The sequence below is a fragment of the Moschus berezovskii genome, chromosome 8 (genome assembly GCF_049115385.1).
Source record: "Moschus berezovskii isolate FMDL1 chromosome 8, NW_MosBer_1.0, whole genome shotgun sequence".
Classification (NCBI taxonomy): Eukaryota; Metazoa; Chordata; class Mammalia; order Artiodactyla; family Moschidae; genus Moschus; species Moschus berezovskii.
Window position 1 is genome coordinate 73,452,043 of NC_142467.1, and position 22,274 is coordinate 73,474,316.

The 22,274-nt window shown below is 48.0% G+C and overlaps 1 protein-coding gene across 5 annotated transcripts in view; it reads left to right on the top strand.

Moving 5' to 3' along the window:
* The first annotated feature begins 590 nt into the window (after positions 1 to 590).
* Positions 591 to 22,274, top strand: part of FAM193B (family with sequence similarity 193 member B) — a 31,205-nt gene continuing 9,521 nt past the window's right edge. Inside the window, exons 1-6 of one of the 5 annotated variants that reach the window (XM_055429155.2) lie at positions 591 to 891; positions 15,136 to 15,378; positions 16,179 to 16,410; positions 17,499 to 17,886; positions 20,276 to 20,477; positions 21,386 to 21,625. In XM_055429155.2, the coding sequence (XP_055285130.2) occupies positions 682 to 891; positions 15,136 to 15,378; positions 16,179 to 16,410; positions 17,499 to 17,886; positions 20,276 to 20,477; positions 21,386 to 21,625 (1,515 nt within the window). In that variant the 5' untranslated portion in view covers positions 591 to 681. The remainder of the gene's footprint in view (positions 892 to 15,135; positions 15,379 to 16,178; positions 16,411 to 17,498; positions 17,887 to 20,275; positions 20,478 to 21,385; positions 21,626 to 22,274) is intronic. The other 4 variants (XM_055429156.2, XM_055429157.2, XM_055429158.2 and 1 more) reach the window with 4 other exon arrangements.

The window sequence follows — 22,274 nt, forward strand, 5'->3', positions numbered from 1 at the left end:
TTATCACACTTGTTGTAATTGTGTATTTCAGTGTCCACGCTTCCCACCAGACTGAGGAGCTGAGTCTTCCTGTCCCAAGTCTCAAAACGCTGGACTCCCCGTGGACCATACACTGAAAATAAGGATCGAGACAATCCCTTCGTCCCATTCAGCTCAGGCTGTCCACAAGCCCAGGAGTCCCGCCTGGCTGATGCTGAGCAACCGTTTCACCTTTTGTAGCCCCCGTTTTCTCCGCTGCGAAAGGGAGCTATCGCACCTGCCAGGTCGTGTAGGTACGAGAAGTCAAGTCATGGCTGTGAAAGTAGCGGAGCACTATAGAAATTACTAATATTACTAACATTCACTTATCCATTTAACAGCCAGTTTTAAAGCGCCCAGGGCCGTGCAGCACCGTTACTACAGCGCACACCCGCTACTGGGGCAGGTCTCACGCCCGGGATCCCGAAATGAGGAGGGCGTTTCCTCACCAGGCTGACGCTCCCGCGGAACTCCGGGTAGTGACCTTATGCAAAATGGCGCAGGCGGCCTCGGGGGCTAGTGCGGCGGCGCGGACTCCGCGTGCCCTCTGACCTGCTGGCAGCGGCGGAGGGGGGAGCCGGGCGCCGCCATATTGGCTGTTGTCCTGTGTGGGGAGCGGCGGCGGCGGTGCGAGTGGAGCAAGGGAGCGGCGCGAGAAGCAGCATGACTCGGAGGCGGAGCAGGCCGAGCGGCGGCGCGGGCCGGCGCGAGCGGGCGCGGGCCACGGGGCCGCAGAAGCCCCAGGCGCCGGAGCCCCCACAGCCGCCGAGCCTGGAAGCGGGAGCGGGTGCAGGGCCCCCGGAGGCGCCGGCGGAGCCCTACCGCGACGGCCCCAGGGAGGAGGACGAGCCCAAGCTGGCGCCCGGCCCCCAGGTAGGAGCGAGCGAGGCGAGTCTGGCTGCTCGGGTTCTTTCACCTCCCCGGAGTGGGGCTGGGACGGGCTTGGGGTTGGACCCTTCCCGACTGGGGCCAGAACCGTAACCCTCAGGGCCAGGGCTGAGGCTTTCTGCCCCAAGGCGGGAGTGAGCCTGGACCCTTTGCTTCAAGGCCGAGGCATTGCCCGTCTGGTTCTGAATGAGACTAGCCTCCCTGCCCTCTCCCGCCGCCTCCGGGATGCATTCTGGTCGCACACCCCCTAGGACCGCTCTCCAGTCTTAAGGTCACAGTTTAGCTCTGTGCCCTTCACTTTCCCTGGGCCCACCTGCTCCCCACCACCCACCCACAGGCCACGTCGGGGCTCTGGGCCCTGGAAGGCTGCAGCCTGTTCCCTCTCCACCCCTTCGGCAGCAGCTCCACCCCTTCCCCTCGCTGCTCCCTCAGCAGCTGTGCCCCCAGCATCTGTCTCCAGGGCGCCCACCCCACCCCACCCCCGCCCTGCGCCTTGCCCAGCTGAGCAGTTGAAGCAGACAGCCAGGCTGCTTAGAAGACTTGTTTGCTGGGGCTTCTGTACTGAGTTGGAAACCCAGCAAAGCCTGCTCTTTCTTCCCGCTATATCCCCGACCCACGAGGCAGCCCACCCAAACCCTCAGATCCCTGGGTTTGGCGACTCCTGCTGAAACTGAGCAGTAGGACTCCAAGGCTTCCAGCTTGCCACCTGGAAGAAGGTCACTTTCTTTTGAGCAAAAGAGATAATAGGAGGTACCCTGCCAGTGTTGACTGCGAAGCTGGGGTGGCATGAGCTACAGTTGCTCTGGGAGGGTTGTGGCACCTGGGGCTGGGTGGCTCGCCCTAAGCTTGCTCTGACAAAAGAGTTTTGAGTTGGTTTTTTGGATGAGTCTGCCGAGGAAGGCAGGCTCCTGCAGGAGTCTTGAAGGGTCGGATGCAGCGCCGGATGAGGATGAGGCGTGGCGGAAGATGCGTTTGGCTCTGCAGACACTGCATCGGGCAGCAGGGGACTCTGGGAGGCTGGTGCAGCCAGAAGGCATGGCTCTTGACAGCCTTCTAGTAGAATCTCTGGAATTGTGCATGTGAGTGGGGATGCTGTTTGGGGTACCATTCCCAGAAAGCCTTTCCTGACCTCCCCAGCTGTGTGAGGTGCCCCCTCTGTGCCACAGCCCCCATGCTCTCCCCTGGTAGCACTCCCCGTTCTACAGTGACATAGTCTGTTGATGTGTCTGTTCCCCCCACTCAACTGTAAACTCTGCAGGGGCACAAATCATGCCGTCTGTCCCTAGCCCTCCACACCTAGCCCTGGGCCTTGCTGACACAGAGTAGGAATAATTAGGTGAATGAGAGAGAATGAATCCGTTGAGAACCTGAAATTACTTTAACCCAGTTTTTATACTGTCTCCTTTGTGTCTCAGATCGTAGTAGGATTTTTAATTAATGAAGATGTCACCACTTACTGAGTGTGAGGAGCCCCCCCCCCACTTCATCCCCATCCCTTACCCTGTGCTGAGACTGTTTCCAAAGGACTCCTCAAGTTGGGAACTCAAGCTGGACCCCACCCTTGCCTAGTCTAACTTCCCACCCTGAAGCTGTTTCCCCTGGGAGTGCTGTTCTCCAGAAGAGGAAGGTTGGGGAAGGGAGGGTCAGGGAGCTGCTGTCTTCTCTTGTTTACCATTCAGGGTCCCCTGCCACTTAACCAGCCTATAGTATTCATGGCCAGAAAGTTTGGTTGATGGCATAACTATTTAGTTTTTATTTAGGTCGCAGTTTTAACATGATAGAATCCTACCTACTCCACTGCTTGACCTTTCGGTTAATTCATTTATTTATGCTAGGCATTTTACATACCTTCCCACCACCGCTGTGTTCTCAGCATTTAGGGCGAATGTGATGAGTTAACCATTGATATAATTATTAGTCTGCTTTTGCTTTGTAAACTCTTGAGAGTGTAGGAACCAAGTCAGTCACTATTGTACCACTAAGCCTGGTGATTGATAAATTCTAATGAATGAAGATATAAATACTGTTAATCCCATTTTTCAGATGAAGAAATGGAAACTCAGAGAAACTAAACATTTGCCCAAATAGCTCCTACTATAGGTACACCTACCACCACCCCATAAAGTACCTTCTTGTGTACTGTGGGGTATTTAGCAAGAGTTTTTTTTTAAACTCTAGCTGTAATAGGTGAAACAAATGGACAGTCTTCTGATTGAGCTCCATTTTTGCTGGGGAAGGGGTGCCAGAAGCAGGCCTTTGTGCCTTGGTGAAAAGCACCTGCTGAAAGAATTGGGATCAATCCTTGCTCTGCCCGCAGGCATACCTTTGGCGAGGACCTCTGGCTCCCACCACCACTTAGTCCCCTGTCTTAAGTACTTAGAGTGGGTAAGTAAGGTGAAAGTCAGTGTCGAATGCCACACTGAAGCCAAGGCTGGAGAATGGGATCACTTTCAGTCCACACACAGGGTTTAATGCCCCAAGTCACATGTTTTGTTTCTTTTTTTGTTTTCATTTAAGCCAATATTTTTAAAAATCAATTTCCCACAAAACTGGATTTGTGCCATCTGCTGCTAAAAATCTGGTACTGCTAGGCCCACATTTCCAGAAGTTAGTCATCTGCAGTCTCTGGGAAGTGTCTGCCCTCTTCATCATATGAAGGACACCTGATCTGTGCCAGGCCCTGGGCCAGCTGGTATACAGAAGTGAATCAGCTGTGGACCCTCCTCACAAGGGGCTCATTTGGTCTAAAGAACACATATTAGTAGTCATGGTAAGGTTAGAACAGCATTGCTTTCTCTGAGTTAAGGCTCATAGGCCTCTCTGGTTCCATCCAATCTCCTTTGCTTATTTTCGTAACTTGTACGCATTTAAATGCAGGACCTTGAACTTAATTGGAATCCCAAAAGCCCTTTCTTCTAATTGTTTAGGCCCCTAAACAACATTGATACATTTACTAAAAACCCAAATCCTCGTTTGTTTTTTTTCACAACGAGAAGACTAAAACAGTTATATCCTTCTTAGTGAAGTGGGGGGAAACGAATTACAAAGCAGTTGAAGGAGGCAGAGAGACATGATATTTAATCTTACAGACTTGGGGTGAGCTTCCTGCTCAGTCTCCTAGCTTTGTTACTCTAGGCATGTTTCTTCCCGTCTTTAAGACTCTTATGCAGCTTCCCAAGAGAATGTGGAGCAACCCACATAGCATCTAGTGCCCCTCATGCCAGAGCTGGAATTGGGTGTGGCATGTGGCAGGAGCCATTTGGCCATCCAGAGCCTGAGTGTTCTCACCAGCAGCTCCGCTGGCTATTTCTAGTTGTCTTGGACCACTCAGCTTGTAGTCAGGTGTGCACTCACTCAGTAAACCCCCCAGGAGACTCGCTAGACTAAACTGGCATTGATAGGGGTTGAACGCATCCTGTCCTTCCCATCTCTCCTCTACAGCTTCCTGTGGGACCTTGCCCAGCCTAGTTTAAAGGAACTCTAGAGAACTGGCTCCACCACTGCTCAGAGTTAAACCTGCTCCCTCACGGGACAGAAGCAGATGACAGTCAGTATCTCTATTAAAATCTGTTCTGTTCTGTTCAGTCGCTCAGTCGTGTCCGACTCTTTGTGACCCCGTGGACTGTAGCCTACCAGGCTTCTCCATCCATGGGATTCTCCAGGCAAGAATACTGGAGTAGGTTACCATTTCCTTCTCCAAGGGACCTTCCTGACCCAGGGATCGAACCCAGGTCTCCCACATTGGAGGCAGACGCATTAACCTCTGAGCCACCAATCCACTCAGCAAGTATTAACAACCTCGTGCCAAGGCCTTTATTCAGAGCACACAGATGAATGAGATAATCCCTGTACCCTGAGACTTCCCCCTTAAAATCACTGCACACCTCGCCGTTTTAAATGCAGGTAGGAGGAGATAATGCTGAGTAGAGATCCCTGTCAACTCTGGTCCTTTGTAAACCAATAGAGCTTCACCATGTAGAAATGCCAAAAGACCTTTGAAGATTAAAACTTACTTCCTAAAATTTTAAATTTCCTTAAAATTTCCCAGAACTATTAAGATTAATATATGTTAAATGTACTATTAATATCCTAACACCTTCACTTACTAAGCCTAGAATTTTGTGAGCTTGGGCTATGTTTTTAATTCATTTCTGGAGTATTTATCGCACATGGTTCTTATGTGTTCAATGAGTGGCTGTTAAACTATAATAAAAGAAACGTTAGGTTTCTGGCACCTTATTCTTACTTCCTGCACTGCTAGGCCAGGCTGGCAGTCACTCATTCATTCAGGCCCATTACACACGCACTATGCCCAGACTTCCTCTCACCTAATCTGGTGTTCATTTATTCTACCAACACTAATAGACTCCTGGTCTGTTCTGGGTCCTGGGCTAGCTGGTAATATAGAAGTGAATCAGACATGGTCTCTGCCCACAGGGGCTCATGGTCTAAAGAACATATATGTAATAATTACAGTTAAGCTAGAGGAGCATCACTTCCTCTAAGTTGAGTCAAATTCTAGATTCTGGTACAAACCTTTAGAAGTGTTTCAGCCTTTTGTTTGGTTTTCTGTGTATAAAATGACAGTGATACTGGGCTCAAACTAGGGTTCAACAGGCACTGCATGTCAAGCACTGAACACATGTAGCTATGATCCGTATAGTGCTTTGTTTTGAGGATGCACAGATGTAATAGCCTAGAAAAGGCTTCTTGGAGCTGAGGCTTCAAGGGCAAGTAGAAGGTCCTCCAGAGAAGGTGAGGCAAAGCGTCTAGGCAAAGCAAGCAGCATAGACAAAGACCCAGAGCCCAGAACTGCCCAACTCATGGAGAGTGGCAGGAAGTCTGACTGGTGAGTTTAGTAGGTTTGGGCTTTAACCTATAGGCTATGAGGAGTCAACAAAAGATGTGGGAAAGTGAATGAGAGTGTAGGAGGAAGTAATTTTCAGTAGAAGAAGCAACTGTGATTGCTTCTTTCTCCCTCTCTCTCACCCCAACCTAACTAATGATCAGATCCCCTGTGCTTTGCTAGACCCTATCCCAGACCTAGAGTCTCTAGGTCTGGAGCCCAGGAACCTGTTCTTAAATTGCCCCAGATGATTTCTGATGTGTGGCTGGGTCTGGGAACTGTTTAACTGAGGGTGCTATGGGGATCTCTGTGGAGGCCTAAAGTATTCCATAAAGAATGGAGCTTCCTGGGGAAGGAGAGAGCTTTTCCCTAAGCAGAAGAAGAAGCAACCTTAGTTTTTAAAGAAAAAAAAAAAAAAGCAAACTTTTCCCAGTTCGCCATTTGTCCATATTCTCCAACTGCTAATCTTTCTTTGTGTATCAAAACATGTGCTGCCATCTCTGCTGAACAACTGGGATGCAGTGATTCATGGGATACAGGCCCTGCCCTTGAAAAGCTCACAGTGCTATGGAGGACAGATTTTGACAATCGGGGTACACATGATAACCTCTGTTCAGGAGACATGTAAAAAAAGTGTTAGGGCATGCCCTAACACAGAGCAAAGCACAGTTTATTTTGCCTGTAGACTTAGGAGAATGTAATAGCCAAACTGAGCCTCAATAGGAAGAGGCAAAGAGGATAGTGTGAGTGAGATACACTTTATGAATTGGGGAAAGGGCATGAATATTGTGGAAAGGAGTGGTTCATGGTTCTTCGTGGTGGAATATGCAAAGCAGAAAAGAACTGAGAAGAATGCTTGTGTCCTCGGAAGGACCCTGTGTTTGCACCTTTTAGTTCTGTGCCCATGTTCCCACCCTCACCCTTCCAAGTGCAAGATGGATGAACATGGTGCTGTCCTATAGGCCACTTCTCCTTTATTCCCTCCCCAAGACTCTTAGCTGTCCAACTCCCTTTGTGGTTTCCCTCGCCATTCTGAAGTGAATAGATAGAAATTAAGGCAGAAAGAAGGGCCTAGAAATATTGAAGGTTCTTATTATGAAGTTGTAGCCAGAGAACATGGACTGGGGGGGTTAAAGAGACCTTGAAGGTCATCTGTCTAAGTCTTCTGTCCTGTGCTTCAAGTAATAACTTTGGATTGAGCAAGTCTCACTTAGTAAGTTTCCCTGTCATTTCTTCCAGGACAGAAGAGGAAAGAAACTAACGGGTATTGAGCACCTACTGTGTGCCAGGCCCAGGCCAGGTACTTTACATAATTTATTTCCTTCTGTCCTCACGACTCTGTGAAGTATGGTTTTATTCTCATTTCATATATGAGGAAATTGAGGCTCAAAGAAATTCAGTAATAATCCAAGATCATACTGAAAATGCAAAACTTGGATTTGAACTCAACAGTCTGTCTTCAAAGGTCATTCTCTTCCACCCATGAGAACTCTGTTGCCATACAGAGTAGTCGGTAATAAGGTTTGCCTGAGGTTCCAGGTAAATAAGCAGGAGCTTAGGCCTTCCCATGACTGATTGCACCCAGGAAACAGGTTCAACAGGTGAACTAGCCTGCGCAGGTAGAGGGCCACTGGGGTCAAAGAGACTCACTGCCCTATCGTTGACTCAGCCTGTACAGCCAAAGAGAATTCTCCACAAACTGACTTTATGTTGTGAAACTACTGTCCTATCTCCTGGAAGGACCTGAGCCAGCAGCCTGAGTGGGTGTTTGGGTGAAAGCTCAGGGCACAGAGGTGTGGTTGTATTGGCTCCCTAAGAATTAACTACACCTCTGATGGCCAGCATTAGAATGGTCTGAGATTCTTAGCCTTCCCGTTAGTAACCTGGAGTGGCGCAGCCACGCCTTTTCAGCATAATCTGTTGGGCTAGTTGGGCTGTGTTTTAGTTCCTATCCTTTGTGTAGAACAGCTGAGACATAAGCCACATGGCTTAAACATTCATTCATTTATTCAGTGAATGCCTGCTATGTGCCAGGCCCAAGCCAAGCCTAGTTCCTGGACTCATTTAAATGGCCAGGGTCCACTCCCTGCCCCCAAAGAGTTCCCATTCTACAGGGGATTGGGCACAAGGCGATAGACACTATACTAAAAGAATTCTGCTTAGCCTGGCCCAGCAAAAGCTTCATCAACCTTTGACCAAGATCTTAGGGGATGAGCAGGAATTGCCTGAGGAGGAAAGCTGAGGTTTGATGGGGCACGGTGTATCTGAATAGTACAAATAGAACCTATGGCTCAGGGTGTTAAGCGTGGAAATGGAATATGGAGAGATCAGCTGGGGCCACGTTATAAATGCCACGGGCCAAAGGGTATCATAGTGAGTACTGAGCTCCACCAAAAAGGAGCCTAGAGATGAAAAGAGACCAAGGTAGGAAAGATGAGGTAAAGGAAAGAAATCCTCAAACTGGATAGATATGTGAGAAGGCACATTATAAGCTTAACCTTCAGGAGAGAATTCTAATGTCCTAATTGGTTGTTTTTAATTTATACTTATTATTTTGTTTACTGATTATAATTGTATGTTATTTTAATATGTGTTCCTGCCTGATTCTCCAAAATGAATATGAGGCATCCTGGGAGTTTGGGAGCATTGACAACCCCGTGCATGAACCTGCCTGGTTTTACGCATGTGTTCTTAAGGCAGGAACTCTTGTTTCCCAGCACCTAGCACAATGGTTGGCACCAGGTCGAGGCTCTGAGAACGTTTGTTGACTGAGGGAATGAATGGGTGAATGGAAGAGTGAGTGGTAATGACTGGGCTGACTGAGTTTTTCCAGGCTGGGGAGCTAATCACTTTCTCTGCTTTTGGAAGGGAATTTTAACTGTTGTCCTCTGCCTGCCTCGGTGACAGGGAGGCTTTTGGAGTTGGGCCATTTCTGAATAGAATTTAGAAACTGTCACAGGGCTCTTGGGTAGATACAGCACTGTGTCTTGGGGGAACCCTCTATAAACATATACTAACTGTTGGGAATAAAAGGAACCCATGAAAGAAATGTGAGCAGGTTTGGTTTTGGAAATTAGATCCAGCTTCAGGAGCAGTCCTTGATAACCATCTGGCCTGCTGCTGCTGCTGCTAAGTCGCTTCAGTCGTGTCCGACTCTGTGCGACCCCACAGACGGCAGCCCACCAGGCTCACCTGTCCCTGGGATTCTCCAGGCAAGAATGCTGGAGTGGGTTGCCATTTCCTTCTCCAGTGCATGAAAGTGGAAAGTGAAAGTGAAGTCGCTCAGTCGTGTTCGACTCTTAGCGACCCCATGGACTGCAGTCCACCAGGCTCCTCCGTCCATGGGATTTTCCAGGCAAGAGTACTGGAGTGGGATGCCATTGCCTTCTCTGAGCCATCTGGCCTAGTGACACGTAATTGCCAAACTGTGGCCAGAAAGGCTGTGGTGCAAATTTTCTCATGACCCCAAACAGCTCTTCAGATACACCATGAACTGCTATATGGTTGTTCATAATCACTGTTGCTTATAGCACACCCGCTGGCTGACAGGCACTGTTAGATACTTTACATCAGCTGTTCTCAAAGGGATTGGTCTTGGGACCCTTTTACATTTCTAAAAATTTTTGAGGACCCAGAAGAGCTTTTCTTGGTTAAATTATTGAAATTTACCAAATTAAGTATTAAGAGTTGAGAAAATTTAAAAATATTTAATCACTCGTTTCAGAATAACAGTATTAGATCTATCATATTAACTTAAATAGCAATTTTTAAATTAGAGATAACAATTTTCCCAAAAAGTGAGAAAAATGGTCTTGTTTTCACATTTGCAAATTTATGTCTATCTTAATAGGAAAAATTTAGATTCTCTTACATGCTTCTGGGGCTTCCCAGGTGGTGCCCGTGGTAAAGAATCCACTTGCTAATGCAGGAAACACAAGGGACAGGGGTTCAATCCCTGGATCAGGAAGATCCCCTAGAGAAGGAAAGAGCAACCCACTCTAGGATTTCTTGCCTGGAAAATTCCATGGCTGAAAAAGCCTGGTGGGCTACAGTCCATGGGATCTCAAAGAGTCGGACACAGCTGAGTACACACACACACATGTGCTTCTGTATTCAGTCTGTTGGCAGTACATTATTTTGATGGAATTATGTTTTAAAAAAATTTCAGCTTCACACAGATACATAGTTGGAAAAGAGAAAGGTATTTTGATAGCCTTTTCAGATGATTGTTGGTATTATTCTTCGCAGTATGGAATCTGAGAGCATATCAATAAAGTCTTTATACTTATTTACATTAAAATCTGTTGGTTCATCTAACACTTTGTGTGGACTTTATACCATTGCATGACTCTGTGGCATCATGCTTTGATCATTTGGAAAAATAGGTTCACTGAGTTATATACATCTTCCAGATGTTTTCCTGTTTCATTTTATAATATCAAAAAATAACATTTGTTAATATCACCATCAATTTCATCATAAAGTCTTTTAATATTGGGAAGCTGTCAAGCTCAAGGTTGTGGATGCAGCTTTTTCAAAATTCTAATTTTCGCCTAAAACTTGAATTTTTATCATTGACCACAGATACAGAATAGTTTTCCTTGGTGGTGATAGGCTTGTTTTGTTCATTTTCTGAGAAAATGTCTGCCAATACCCAAGTTTGAATAACAATAGTTTGTCAGTTAGTCATTCTTTGAAGTAAAAATGCTCCATGAAAAATTGGCTTTCCCTTCCTTTGACTTTATTTCTTTTTTCCCAGGAAAAACTAGAAAGTCCTAGTATAATGCTTCTCAGACAAAAACAGAAAAGTCTTGGGCCTGGTCAGATGAGGGCGCAGGTACTAGTTTTAATGGGTGTGCTTTCCAGCCCCCTGGGCTGGGAATAGCCACAGTCTAGGGTCCTGGCTCCTTGAGAGCTCTGGGGATGTGCCTATAGCACAGATACCCTGTGTGAGTAACTCCACACGTCCAGAGATTTGGGGTTTGCCCAGAGTTTTTTTTAGCGGATCCCAAATCTAGAGAACCCCTAGAACCTTTCCTTTCGCTCCTTCATCTTTTACCTAAGGCTAGACTGGAGTCTGGAGAGGCTCTGAATTTAACCTGAGGTAAGAAGGAATAAGTAGCTATTGCCCAGGGTCGCTGGGTTGAAGAATCAGTTCCAACAGCCTTTCTGATGAAGAAACATGGTTGGAATTTTCATTCATTCGATAAACATGTATTGATCATGTTCTTCATGTGAGATTACTGTAAAATTGTGCTGGCTGCTGAAAAAGTACAGCTTGAGAGCAGCTAGTTGAAAGCCTGAATTGACTACAGGGCATACATGATCACGATTTCCAAGAATTTAGAAAGTGGCAGGAGATTGCAGTCAAAGGGAATTGTAAACCAAGAGCTTTTCTGCCAAAGCAAAAATTTGATAGTATTAACTGTATATAATATCTCCAGGGCTTGGGATTCTCAATACCCTCTGGCAATTAAAATAGAGATGAAAATGTTAGAACAGTCCACAGGCTCCACTGGGAATTTTACCCAGAGGTAGGCACCAAGGCTTAGAGTTAAGACAACTTTGAGGGTGGCCCCGTAAAACTTCCTGGGCCTATAAAGAGAGAATCTAATATACCAAACTCAGGACAGTAGATAAGCTAGTTTCCAGTGTAGACTTAGTAAGAACAGACCAAAAAAAAAAAAAAAAAAGACCAGCCCAGGAGCATTGAGCACCTCCTGTATGGATCCTTTGAGCTAAGTGCTTTGCATCTCTAATGTCACTTAATCCTCTGGGCAACCTTATGAAACACAGGTGGTATCATCCCTGCTTCAGTTTGTACTTAATTAGCTTCCCAGGCCTTGTGTTTCTTCTTAACTAGAAAGACAGCCTGCCCTGTAAATTCACTTCCTTTGATGGCTAATCTTATTTATCATGTGTACAATTTCAGCTCTAGGGAAAGTCACATTATTTCCATGAATAAGCAGTCTCATAATATACAGTCTTCCAACAATCTTCCACTCTTCCACACTTGCAATTGGAACCATTCGGTTGGAGGTCCAGGGTGGGAAGATGGCCTTTTTCTATGGGAAACAACAATTTCAAGCAATGTCTCACCACACTGCCTGCCAGCTGTATTGCCATGGGGATGCTTAACAAATCTGACTTAGCCACTATATGCCCAGCTGAGACTATGCCCTGTGCTGTACCGTGAGGGATCCAGACAAGAATCAGACCTGGTACTTGCCCTCTAGGAGCACAGCCTAGTGGAAGGGACAGAAGATACAGGTGAATGAGTTAGGTAGAAGGCACAGATCTTGTCACCAAGGCCCAGTGTGCTGTGGGTTTATGGAAATGGGGAAGAGGTGAATTGTAAGAGGGAATCAGTCTCTAGGAAAGCTTGGGTGAAATTGGATCTAGGCTGGGCTTTATTTAAGCCCTGCTCATCTACCTATTGGTAAACATGGGGAGGAAGAGGGGTTTAGGCAGAGGATCCCCTTTAGCAAAGGTGTGACGTAGGAAAGCACAAGGAGTATTTGGGGAACTTAAGGAATTACTTAGTGGAGTGAGGACGGAGATTGAGATGCCTGAATGTCACCTTCAGTTCATTACATATGAGAGACTCTTGCATTCTCATAAAATACTGTATTCTATGTTTTCAACCCCAGTCCCGATTTTAAATTTTTCCTATTGCTTCCATCATGTTCAAAATTAGTGCCATATGCCTGGCACTGGACTAGGTGCTTTATCACAATGCTCACAGCCAACTCTACAAGTCAGAACTTAATCCTATTTTATAGATGGGGAGGCACAGAATAAGTAGAACTTGCCCAACATTATACAGCTGGTAAGCGATGGAGGCCCAGGATTAATGCCAAAGCCAGTATTGTTTCTTCTACACCCCAGCACCTCCCACAAGTACTTTAGCGTCAAGTACAGTCACATAGGTCACATATTTACCTTATAAGAATTGTTTCACTTTTAAAAGAAAATAGCAAATAACACTACACATTGTCATTTAAATTGTTCATTTGCGTTCTTGGTTGTTCCTATAAAACCATATATACTGTACTTTACAGGCCACATTAAAAATTTCAAGAATTATTTTACTCACCCAAGATTTTCGTCTTCTGTAATAACTCTAGAACCTAACACTGGAAAATGAAGCTCCGTTGTAGTAAAATTGCACATCCTGCTGTTTGCCTAAAAAATACAGTCACTTTACTCTTTCTCACAGGGAAAGGGACTTGGGCATTGGCCTCACCTCCTCCTCCTGGAGTTATTAATACTATGGCATCTTGTAGCTATGGAAAGTTTCCTGGGCGCATGTCTCAGAAAGGCCTCCTTTACCTTAACTTCTCTATTAGCCTTCCACCCTTTCCATGAGATAGTCACCACAAATGGGTTCTAGAATGCAATTTTCTTTTGTAGCTGCCACTAAGCAGCTGACTTGCTCACTGAACTCTCCCCTTGGCACAGACTTTAGGCAGCATCTCATATGAGTTCCACATGTAAGATTTCTTTCTCTTTCTCTCTGATATTCTTTCCCAAGGTCCTGGTAATTCCCCACATGTTTCAGTATGCTACTGGTGGCACTAGTGGTAAAGAATCTCCCTGCCAGTGCAGGAGATATAGGAGACCCAAGAGATGTAGTTCAGTCCCTTGGTCAGGAAGATCTACTGGAGGAGGAAATGGCAACCCACTCCAGTATTCTTGCCTGGAAAATTCCATGGACAAAGGAGCCTGGTGGGCTACAGTCCATGGGGTTGCAAAGAGTCGGACACGACTGAGCACACATGCACAGGCTCAAACACACATGCTTCTGGTACTGCTGTTTGTTTCTTTTCTGTTTCTAGAAACCAGGGGTCCAGGTTAGTGTAATTGTAACATTACAAATTTAAGGATACCCTGATGCCAACTTATTGTGAGAAGGTGATTTTATTTGAAAAAGATGATGCCGTTTATTTTATTGGTAGGATGAAAGTGATGCTTGTATTATTCCTTTGCTTAGGCCTCTGCAAGTATGTCTTGCCTAGTGGTGGGCAAGTTTGGAAGGCGTTATCAGTCAACTGTTACGTGCAGCAAACCACCCCAAAATGTAGTGGCTTAAAACAATACCATTTATTATTTGTCATGAGTCTCTCGGCTGACTGGGTGTTTCTGCTGAATGGGGCCTGCTTGGCTGCTCTCAGCTGTACTCACATATCTGATCTACTGGCCAGTCAGCTGGGAAGACTCAGTCTTCCCCACAGGTCTCTCACACCCCTCCAGCAGCTAGCCTGGTCATGCTTATGTGGCATGGCGAAGGCACAGGAGCGAGCAGGTCCAGCCATGCAAGGGAGCAAGTAGAAGTTCTTACACACTTTCAAGCTCATGCTGGCAGCATGTTTGCTGACATTACGTTGGCCAAAGAAAGTGACATGACTGTCAGAGTGAGAAGGGACTACAATGCAAAGTTGCAGGATATAGGAAAGCCATTAATGGGGTAATTAGACACAGTCAGTCTCTCAAGTCACTACCCCTCAATGTGACAGAAAACCTATAGACTTATATTTCTAGGTCAGGTTTGTCCTAGAAGGAAAAGGGGGAAAAAAATGACTGTATACTGGGACTGTACTATGGACATGCACAGAGCTAGGCACTTTCCTTGTTTATGCACCCCCCTCATAACAACTCTGCGCAGTAGGTAGGAGATCAGAAGTTGAATAACTTGCTCAAGGTCACCCAGCTTATTTGTGGTCAGGGAGGGATTAGAATTCATGTCAGTCTGACACCTAAAGCCCAGGGGTTTTTCACCACACCTCCCGGCCTCTCAGAAGCCCCTGGGTCTGCCTTACCCTCCAGCTCGGTTTTCAGCTGAGTTGATACTCTGGCTCCACCAGAATGCTCCTGTGATCCTAATGGAATTGTGCAGCTCTTTGGGAAACCCACATGGTCTCCCAAACTGCATTAACTGAAAGCATTTTTTTTCCTTTCAGGTGAGGATTGGTCTGTAGACTTCACAGACAGCCAAAGAATTGTGACCTCTCCCAGACATGCCACAGCAGGAAGGGCCGACTCATTAACCTTCAAGATCTGGAGACGTTGGGGCACTAGGGCATTTGAGCATGAGTTTTGGAGGCAGCCTCACTGGGGTTCAAATCCTGTAGGGTTCAACCACTCACTAACTCTATAACCTTGGGCAACTTATTTGACTTCTTGAAATGTTTCTTCTTAAAAAAAAAAAAAGGATGAGAATAATAACACAGTTAGCAGAGCTGTTTACAAGGACTAAAATTGGGTAAATAAAGTGCCTAACCCAGTGCCTGGCACATAATAAGTGATGTCATCAGTATTGTTAGTATTGTGTCTAAGCAGAGCCTTTCCCCTTCTGGGAAACCCTGTTTCTGTCTGTTGGACAGGTTCCCCCTACCACCAGCCAGTCTGTACAGACTTGCTGCCTGCTGTGTCACCGGGAACGCAGAGGCTGGGAAGAAGGTCCTTCCCAGAACGGACTGGTGTTGCAGGGTGAGAAGCTGCCCCCTGACTTCATGCCAAAGCTCGTCAAGAATCTCCTAGGCGAGATGCCTCTGTGGGTCTGCCAGAGTTGCCGAAAGAGCATGGAGGAAGATGAAAGGCAGACAGGTCGAGAACATGCAGTGGCGGTAGGTAACCGCTGAGAAGGGGTCCCCGAATGCAGGAGCGCTGCCTGCCCAGAGAAGTCAGGCTGTTGAGCTGTGGCTGCCTTGTGCTCAAGTGGCTGTCCTTGGGTAGCACCTCTGCCCAGGTGCCAAAGAGGCTGCACCCATGCAGCATTAGCAGCTTGTGGCCCACATTTGGGGGAAGAAAAGAGAGGTGTCAGGCAGCCCACGGCCCCCAGGGACAGTGCGCCGTGTGATGGCCGGCTTGGAGGCACTGGTAGATCGAGGTCCTGGCCCTCCCTGTGCCTGAGCTGCCGTCAGCTCTGTGGCAGCTCAAAAACCAGCCAGTGTGACATGGAAGGCAAAGGTCAGTCTCAGGGTCTGCAATGCCTCTGTTAGAAGGCTTCCAAGATGCCCGGGAGCCATCTAACTGCCATCTCCTGAATCACAGAGGTCAGACTCCTCATTTCTCATTCACCTGAGTCCCTCTCTGTACCCCAGAATCAGTTCAGCTTCAGGACTCCTGACTTAAAAAAGACCTTTTTCCTCTCCTTGGCAGCTCTCAGGATTCCCCAAAGGCCACAGTTGACAGGCAGTCTCTGCCACTACCAGAATCTCTCATCACATCCGCATACTTCACTTCACGGGGAGCACCACAGCCCCTCTTGGCAAAGGCCTGGCCCACGTTTGCCCTTGCTCCTGGAGTTGTGGGAACTGTGCCGTGGCGTGGGGACCTGGAGGAGGAGGTGCCCCTGGGGAAGCCAAGGCAGCAGAGGGTCAGCCCTGATGTTTACTGTTTTACCATGAGCCTTTTTCTTCCCCAGATCTCCTTGTCACACACATCCTGCAAATCACAGTCTTGTGGGGGTGATTCTCATTCCTCTTCGTCCTCCTCTTCATCGTCCTCTTCCTCGTCCTCCTCCTGCCATGGGAACTCAGGGGACTGGGATCCTAGTTCGTTCCTGTCAGCACATAAGCTCTCGGGCCTCTGGAACTCCCCGCACTCCAGTGGGGCCATGCCAGGTGGCTCGCTCGGGAGCCCTCCTACAATCCCTGGTGAGTCTCCAAGCTCAGAAGAGAGCTCTCTCCATAAGTGGAGAGAGTTGTGTTTTCCTAACCATTTTGTTCAAACAAATCAGATCAGTTTTTAAAATAAATAAAAGTGGAGCTGTTCTGGTGGAAGCCAAGTAGGGAATCTAGCCCTTGACTATCTTGGTAGGAATCCTTTCCCCAAGACTCTGAACTTGAAAAATACTGCTGGCATTGGCTCTGATAACTGTTCCCATTGGATCCAAGAGGTAAGCATTGGCTGAAGAGAAAGTGAAATCTGCAAGGGCCTTTAAGGAATTAGGACTCAGGTCACCTGACTGCTGCAGCAGCACGGAGGGCCTGGGTGTCTCCTCTTCTCCATCCAAGGGATGGGTGCTTTTATAAAAGCACTGCACTTCCATCTGCACAAGATTGGCAGCGTGAGCTGCATTGATTATTAGCCAGTTATGCAGCTGTATAAGCCTTTTTTAGACCCTGGGATAATGCTTAGCAACCCAAAGAAAAAATCTTGAGTTATTGCTGTACTTTGTAAATATGAATTACTGTCTACTTTTAAATGGAGGACCTGAGTTCTTCAAAGGGGTGCTACCCCCAGAATTGTGAATGGAGCGACAGATAATTCCAGTTATTTTGGTGCGTGAGCCAGAGAGAGTTATCAAAGTGCTTTCCCACTTGTCTTCTGAAATTTGGGGCCACCCAAAAGTCTGGCATATCCCAGCTGCCTTGATGCACGTGGCCCAGAAGCAGAGCCTTGTCAGACAGGTCCTAGAGAAGCACTCAAAGATAGAACATACAACCCCTGTTTATGCCCAGCAGAGGTTTTATGACCTCGCATGGGGCTGGCCTTCCTGGTGCCTTCTCCCTCAGGCCTGGCCATCTTCAGCCTGTCCAGCTGCTGCCTGCAGAGAAATCTCTCCAGCCCAAGGTACCACTAGGCTTTTCCAAAAGTTCATGGGTCTACCATGCTGAGAGACTGTGCCCAGGCATGTTGCCTCTGGTCACAGTAAGCAGGCAGCTGCAGCAGCGAGCCCTTGGGCCTCCTTCCCAGGATCTGGGCTCCCACTCTGACACCTCTCTCCCCCATCCGCCCACAGGTGAGGTTTTCCCCATCTCGGAGCACCACCGGCACTCAGACCTCACTGCTCCACCTAACAGCCCCACCGGCCACCACCCCCAGCCAGCGCCGCTGATCCCATCTCACCCCGGATCCTTTGGCTCACCACCCCACCCGCACCTGCTGCCCACCACCCCAGCAGTGCATTTCCCTGCCCAGGTTTCAGAATGCCCTGTTGCCGTGGCTGCTGCCCCCCACACCCCAGGGCCATGTCAGAGCCCCCACCTTCCCTCCACCAGCATGCCGCTCCTGAAGATGCCTCCTCCATTCTCGGGTTGCAGCCACCCCTGTAGTGGTCACTGCAGCGGGCACTGCAGCGGGCCCCTCCTCCCACCACCCAGCTCTCAGCAGCTCCCTAGCACTCACAGGTGAGTGGCACAAAGAGCAAACTCCCTGACAACTTGAACTTAAGAGTTTGGGGTAAACTTTGGGGTGGAAATTAAAGGGTATATACTCTGTTTATGTTTTTTCTATAGTTTTTCCAGATATGAAAGAAATGTTTGTTATTTAAAAAAAAAAAACTTGGGAAAATTTATAAATCTATAAAAATTTTAAATACATAAAAGAAAAAAAATTCCTGGCAACCTAAAGATAAACTTTAACACCACAGTATATTTTCTTTTTTTGATGTTTCTGTATATCCATAACAAAATGAGGTCCACATTCTGTATTATTTTTGTGTGGTTACTTTTTAACATTACACCATCATCATTCTCCTAGTTAAAATTCTTCAAAAACTTTTTCAGTGGCCACATGTTTTATTGTACACCTGTGGCATAATTTATCATTACCCTAGTCCTGGATATTCAGGCATTTGTAGATTTTTAGACTGTAATAAGCATCCTTGCACCTAAATGTCAGGAGTTCTGTCCTTAAAGTAGATTCCTGGAATTAACTCTTAAGTACTGAGAAAGTTTGTTTTAATATATATTTGAAAGATACAGCTCTTTGGAAAAGATCTGTCTTTTTATAAATCAGATGTGTGTTGGTGATGTGTTTCTATTTGCCCACTCTAAAGTCCCACCACCCCGATAAAGCACTCCTAGCAGTTTTCTCTCGAGTAGCTTTCCCGTGTGGTAGTGGTGGGTGGTGTCTTGTGTGGTTTTTCGTCGTCTGGTTTCACTTAGCGCTGTTAGGTTCCCACGTGGCTTCTGAACCTCAGCTTTAAAGGCTGGGAAAGTCTTTGCTGTTGTCCAGTTGCTGAACATTTAGGTCATCCCAACATTTTAACATTATAAATAATGTCTCTTAATGATGTCTTTGCCTAAAACTTTTCACTCGTTTGGATTTTTCTCCTTGGAATAGATCTCTCAGGGTGAAAAAAGTTCTCAGTTTAAAGGATATGAGGGATTTTTTGCTTTTATTTTATTGAGAAGGGCTCTTAATACATATTGAAAAATTGCTTTCCAAAGGGATCCCCAAATTGATGTAACCACCGGTATTAAAGCACTAGGAATTTTTAACTGTGCTAATATAGTAGATGAATACTGGTCAGTTGGGGTTAAGCTTCTCTTAAGCACCTTTTTATTTTGCACCACCCAATATGCAGGATCTTAGTTCCCAACCTGGGATTGAATCCATGCCCCCTGTAGTGGAAGTGTGAAGTCTTAACCTCTGGACCACCAGGAAAGTCCTCTAAGCACTGTGATAATGATTCCTGCCCCAGGGAACCTCCTTGGCTGCTCCTTGTCCCACCCTTCCTCCTGGCTCCCTTTGGCTTCAGCCCTGGAGCACTCCCACTGCTGATGGCCAACCCAGGACTCTGACTTTTATGGCGCAAATTCTGGGACCTTTCAGACCTGTCTCTTCCTTACCCTGGGAAGTTAGTCCATATTACAAGATGCTTCCTGAAATCCAGAGGCAGAGCAGTGCAGTGGGAGGGTGAGTCCTAGCTGCTCCTTGGGCAAAACAGTGAAGCACCCTGAGCCTCGGTCTCTTCTATTGCAGCATGGGGATGGCAAAACCTGTTTTGAAGGATTTGGGGGAGTGTTAGAAATAATTTGCTGTATACAGTACCTGGCACAAACAGTAGCTCAAAATATGGCCCACGAGGCACATTTGCTTTCCTGACCTCAAGACACCATGGCTAAGGCAGCTCTGTGCAGTGGTGCGATCTCAGTCAGAAGGACCTTTGAGCATGGTCCACTGTTAGTCCACTGTCAGGGGCCGGGATTCAATCCCTGGTCAGGAAACTAAGATCCCAGAAGCCACACGGTATGGCCAAAAGCAAAACCACAGTGTCAGGGTTGGGGGGAACCGTAGAGAATGAAAGGACATTGGCCTCCTTTGGATGTTCCAAGGAAGCATCAGCCCTCTAATCTGTTCAGACACCTGCTTCCTGAGCACAGTGTGTATAGGCTTGTGATGGTACACACTGGGACCCAAAAATAGAAGTGGCATAGTCCATATCTTCAGGGAATGCACACTCTGGTCTGGAAGACAGATGGGCAAAGAGACTGTCACTATAGTGTGTGATCGAGGTATACTTGGTGCCCTCAGAGTCCAGAAGGCTCACGTGGTAGACGTGGAGAAGGGAAGCACTGGGGGACCTTTCCAGAACAGTGCCATTGAGGGGGGCCCTGAGGAACAGTGAGGCTGTTTGCCTTGTTCTTACAAGGGGCTCATTCTGTCTGTCTGCCTTGGTCTTTGTGGGATGAGGCAGATGAAGATGATGGTGGGGCTGCTCCCCAGGCTCCTCACAGAGTGCTCCTGCCCTGCCTTTCCTCACCTTTGGGCCTGTCTTTTCTCCCAATTCAGCAGGGACCCTGGGTGCAAGGGGCACAAGTTTACCCACAGTGGCCTGACGTGCCAGCTTCCCCAGCCGTGCGAGGCAGACGAGGGGCTGGGCGAGGAAGAGGACAGCAGCTCGGAGCGTAGCTCCTGCACCTCATCCTCCACCCACCAGCGAGATGGGAAGTTCTGTGACTGCTGCTACTGTGAGTTCTTCGGCCACAATGCGGTGAGTGAGCCTTCCCAGGCCAGAGCAGGCTGGGGGCCAGCCGAGGGGAGCCAGGGAATACCTTGCTCTTCCCAGGGTCCCCCTTGCTCTTGGAGCTAATAATTGTGCTTGGACCCTGTGAGTCCTCACCAGCGTCTGCTTGCTAGATCCTCACGGAATATGGATGAGGTAGAGATTTTTCAACAATTTGCTACCTTTGCTCTTCTCATGGTTTCTCTTAAGACTGACTTTTTTTCCTTAGGCAAAAAGAAAGGAAGTGGCAGAGGAAAGCTATGATTCTGAGTATGTATACGTAACGTGCGTAATCACAGAGAAGTGAAGGCTTATGCGTGATGAAGGCAGAGTGGAAGCCAAGGCTCTCAGTCCCCAGTGTGGGAGCCGGCCAGGGGGCAGGCCGTGAGCACAGACGGCGCCAGGAAGGAGGCTCAGAGCAGAGTACAGGCTGTCTCTGGACAGGGGGAGAAAGCGATTCAGAAGTCTCATAGGTGAAGAGGAGAGGGCTTCTGGCTAGGGGAGAGCAGTTGAGGACAGAAGAAATTCAAGCAGTTATGTTGCTGGTCGCCTTTGAGCTTGAAGTTGTTATCCTCATTTTAGAGATGACAAAACCGAGGCTCACAAAGACTCAGTGAACCTGCCCAAGGTCATCCAGCTTCCGAGTGACAAAGCCTGGGCGCAGACCTGCTTTCCTGGCTCCCAAGTCCGTGCTCGCAACACTGCTGCATACCTCCCACTCCTCCGCCTGCCATGCCTTGGCTCCGAGCCCGGCTGAGGGTGAAGCCATTTGGCCTCTGTGGCTGTGGTCGAAAGAACAGTTGTCTTGCTTCTCACCACATGCTTGGTGCCCGTGGGTGGGAGTGCTCCGGGCTTGCCAGGCCCAGGGTGTAACGTCAGCACCTCCCCTCCCCCAGCCACCCGCTGCCCCGACGAGTCGGAATTATACCGAGATCCGAGAGAAGCTTCGCTCAAGGCTGACCAGGCGCAAAGAGGAGCTGCCCATGAAGGGGGGCGCCCTGGGCGGGATCCCTGGGGAGCCCGCCGTGGATCATCGAGATGTGGATGAGCTGCTGGAATTCATCAACAGCACGGAGCCCAAAGTCCCCAACAGCGCCAGGGCTGCCAAGCGGGCCCGGCACAAGCTGAAAAAGAAGGTGGGTGTGGGGGGAGCCCAGCTCTACCATCTCTTTTCCCCCGAGGAATCCCTCGCCCCCAACCCCCAGGACTTCTCGGGCATGAATAGTGCTGACTGCCAAAGGCCTTGGCAGGGCTCTCTTCTCTGAGAAGGTCTGAATGAGTTTGGGAGGCATTGGGGTAAGGGAGCCAGGGGGCCAGTGATTGGAGGAAAAACAAGTCCTGACGTCAGAATCCGCTTGCTGGATTCCTCAAAGCTTAGGACTTGCTTCAGTCAGTCAGTCATATGTTCATTCAGCAAACACTTCTGCAAATACTTGGAGCCAAATATGATGCAGTTAGGTTCTTACCCTGGATAAGATCAGTCCAGTGGAGAAACAACACTGGACAAGCACATTAGTTTGTACCAAGTGCGGGGATGAGGGAAACCCCCATCCTGCCTGAGGCACTGGAAGTGGCTGCCTGGGGAGCTGCTGTGGAGAGTGAGTCCAGACTCATCAGGAGGACCCTCCTGGCAGCGGGCATAGAACATCCACAGCAGTTTTTGAAGCCAGAGCTCACACAGAGCCTGCCAGGAGAAGGCAGGCAGATAGCAGAGGTGAGGGAATGGTACTGCTCAAGAGCTCTGACGATCCTACAGCCAAGGGGGGTTCGCCCAAGGGCTTTAAT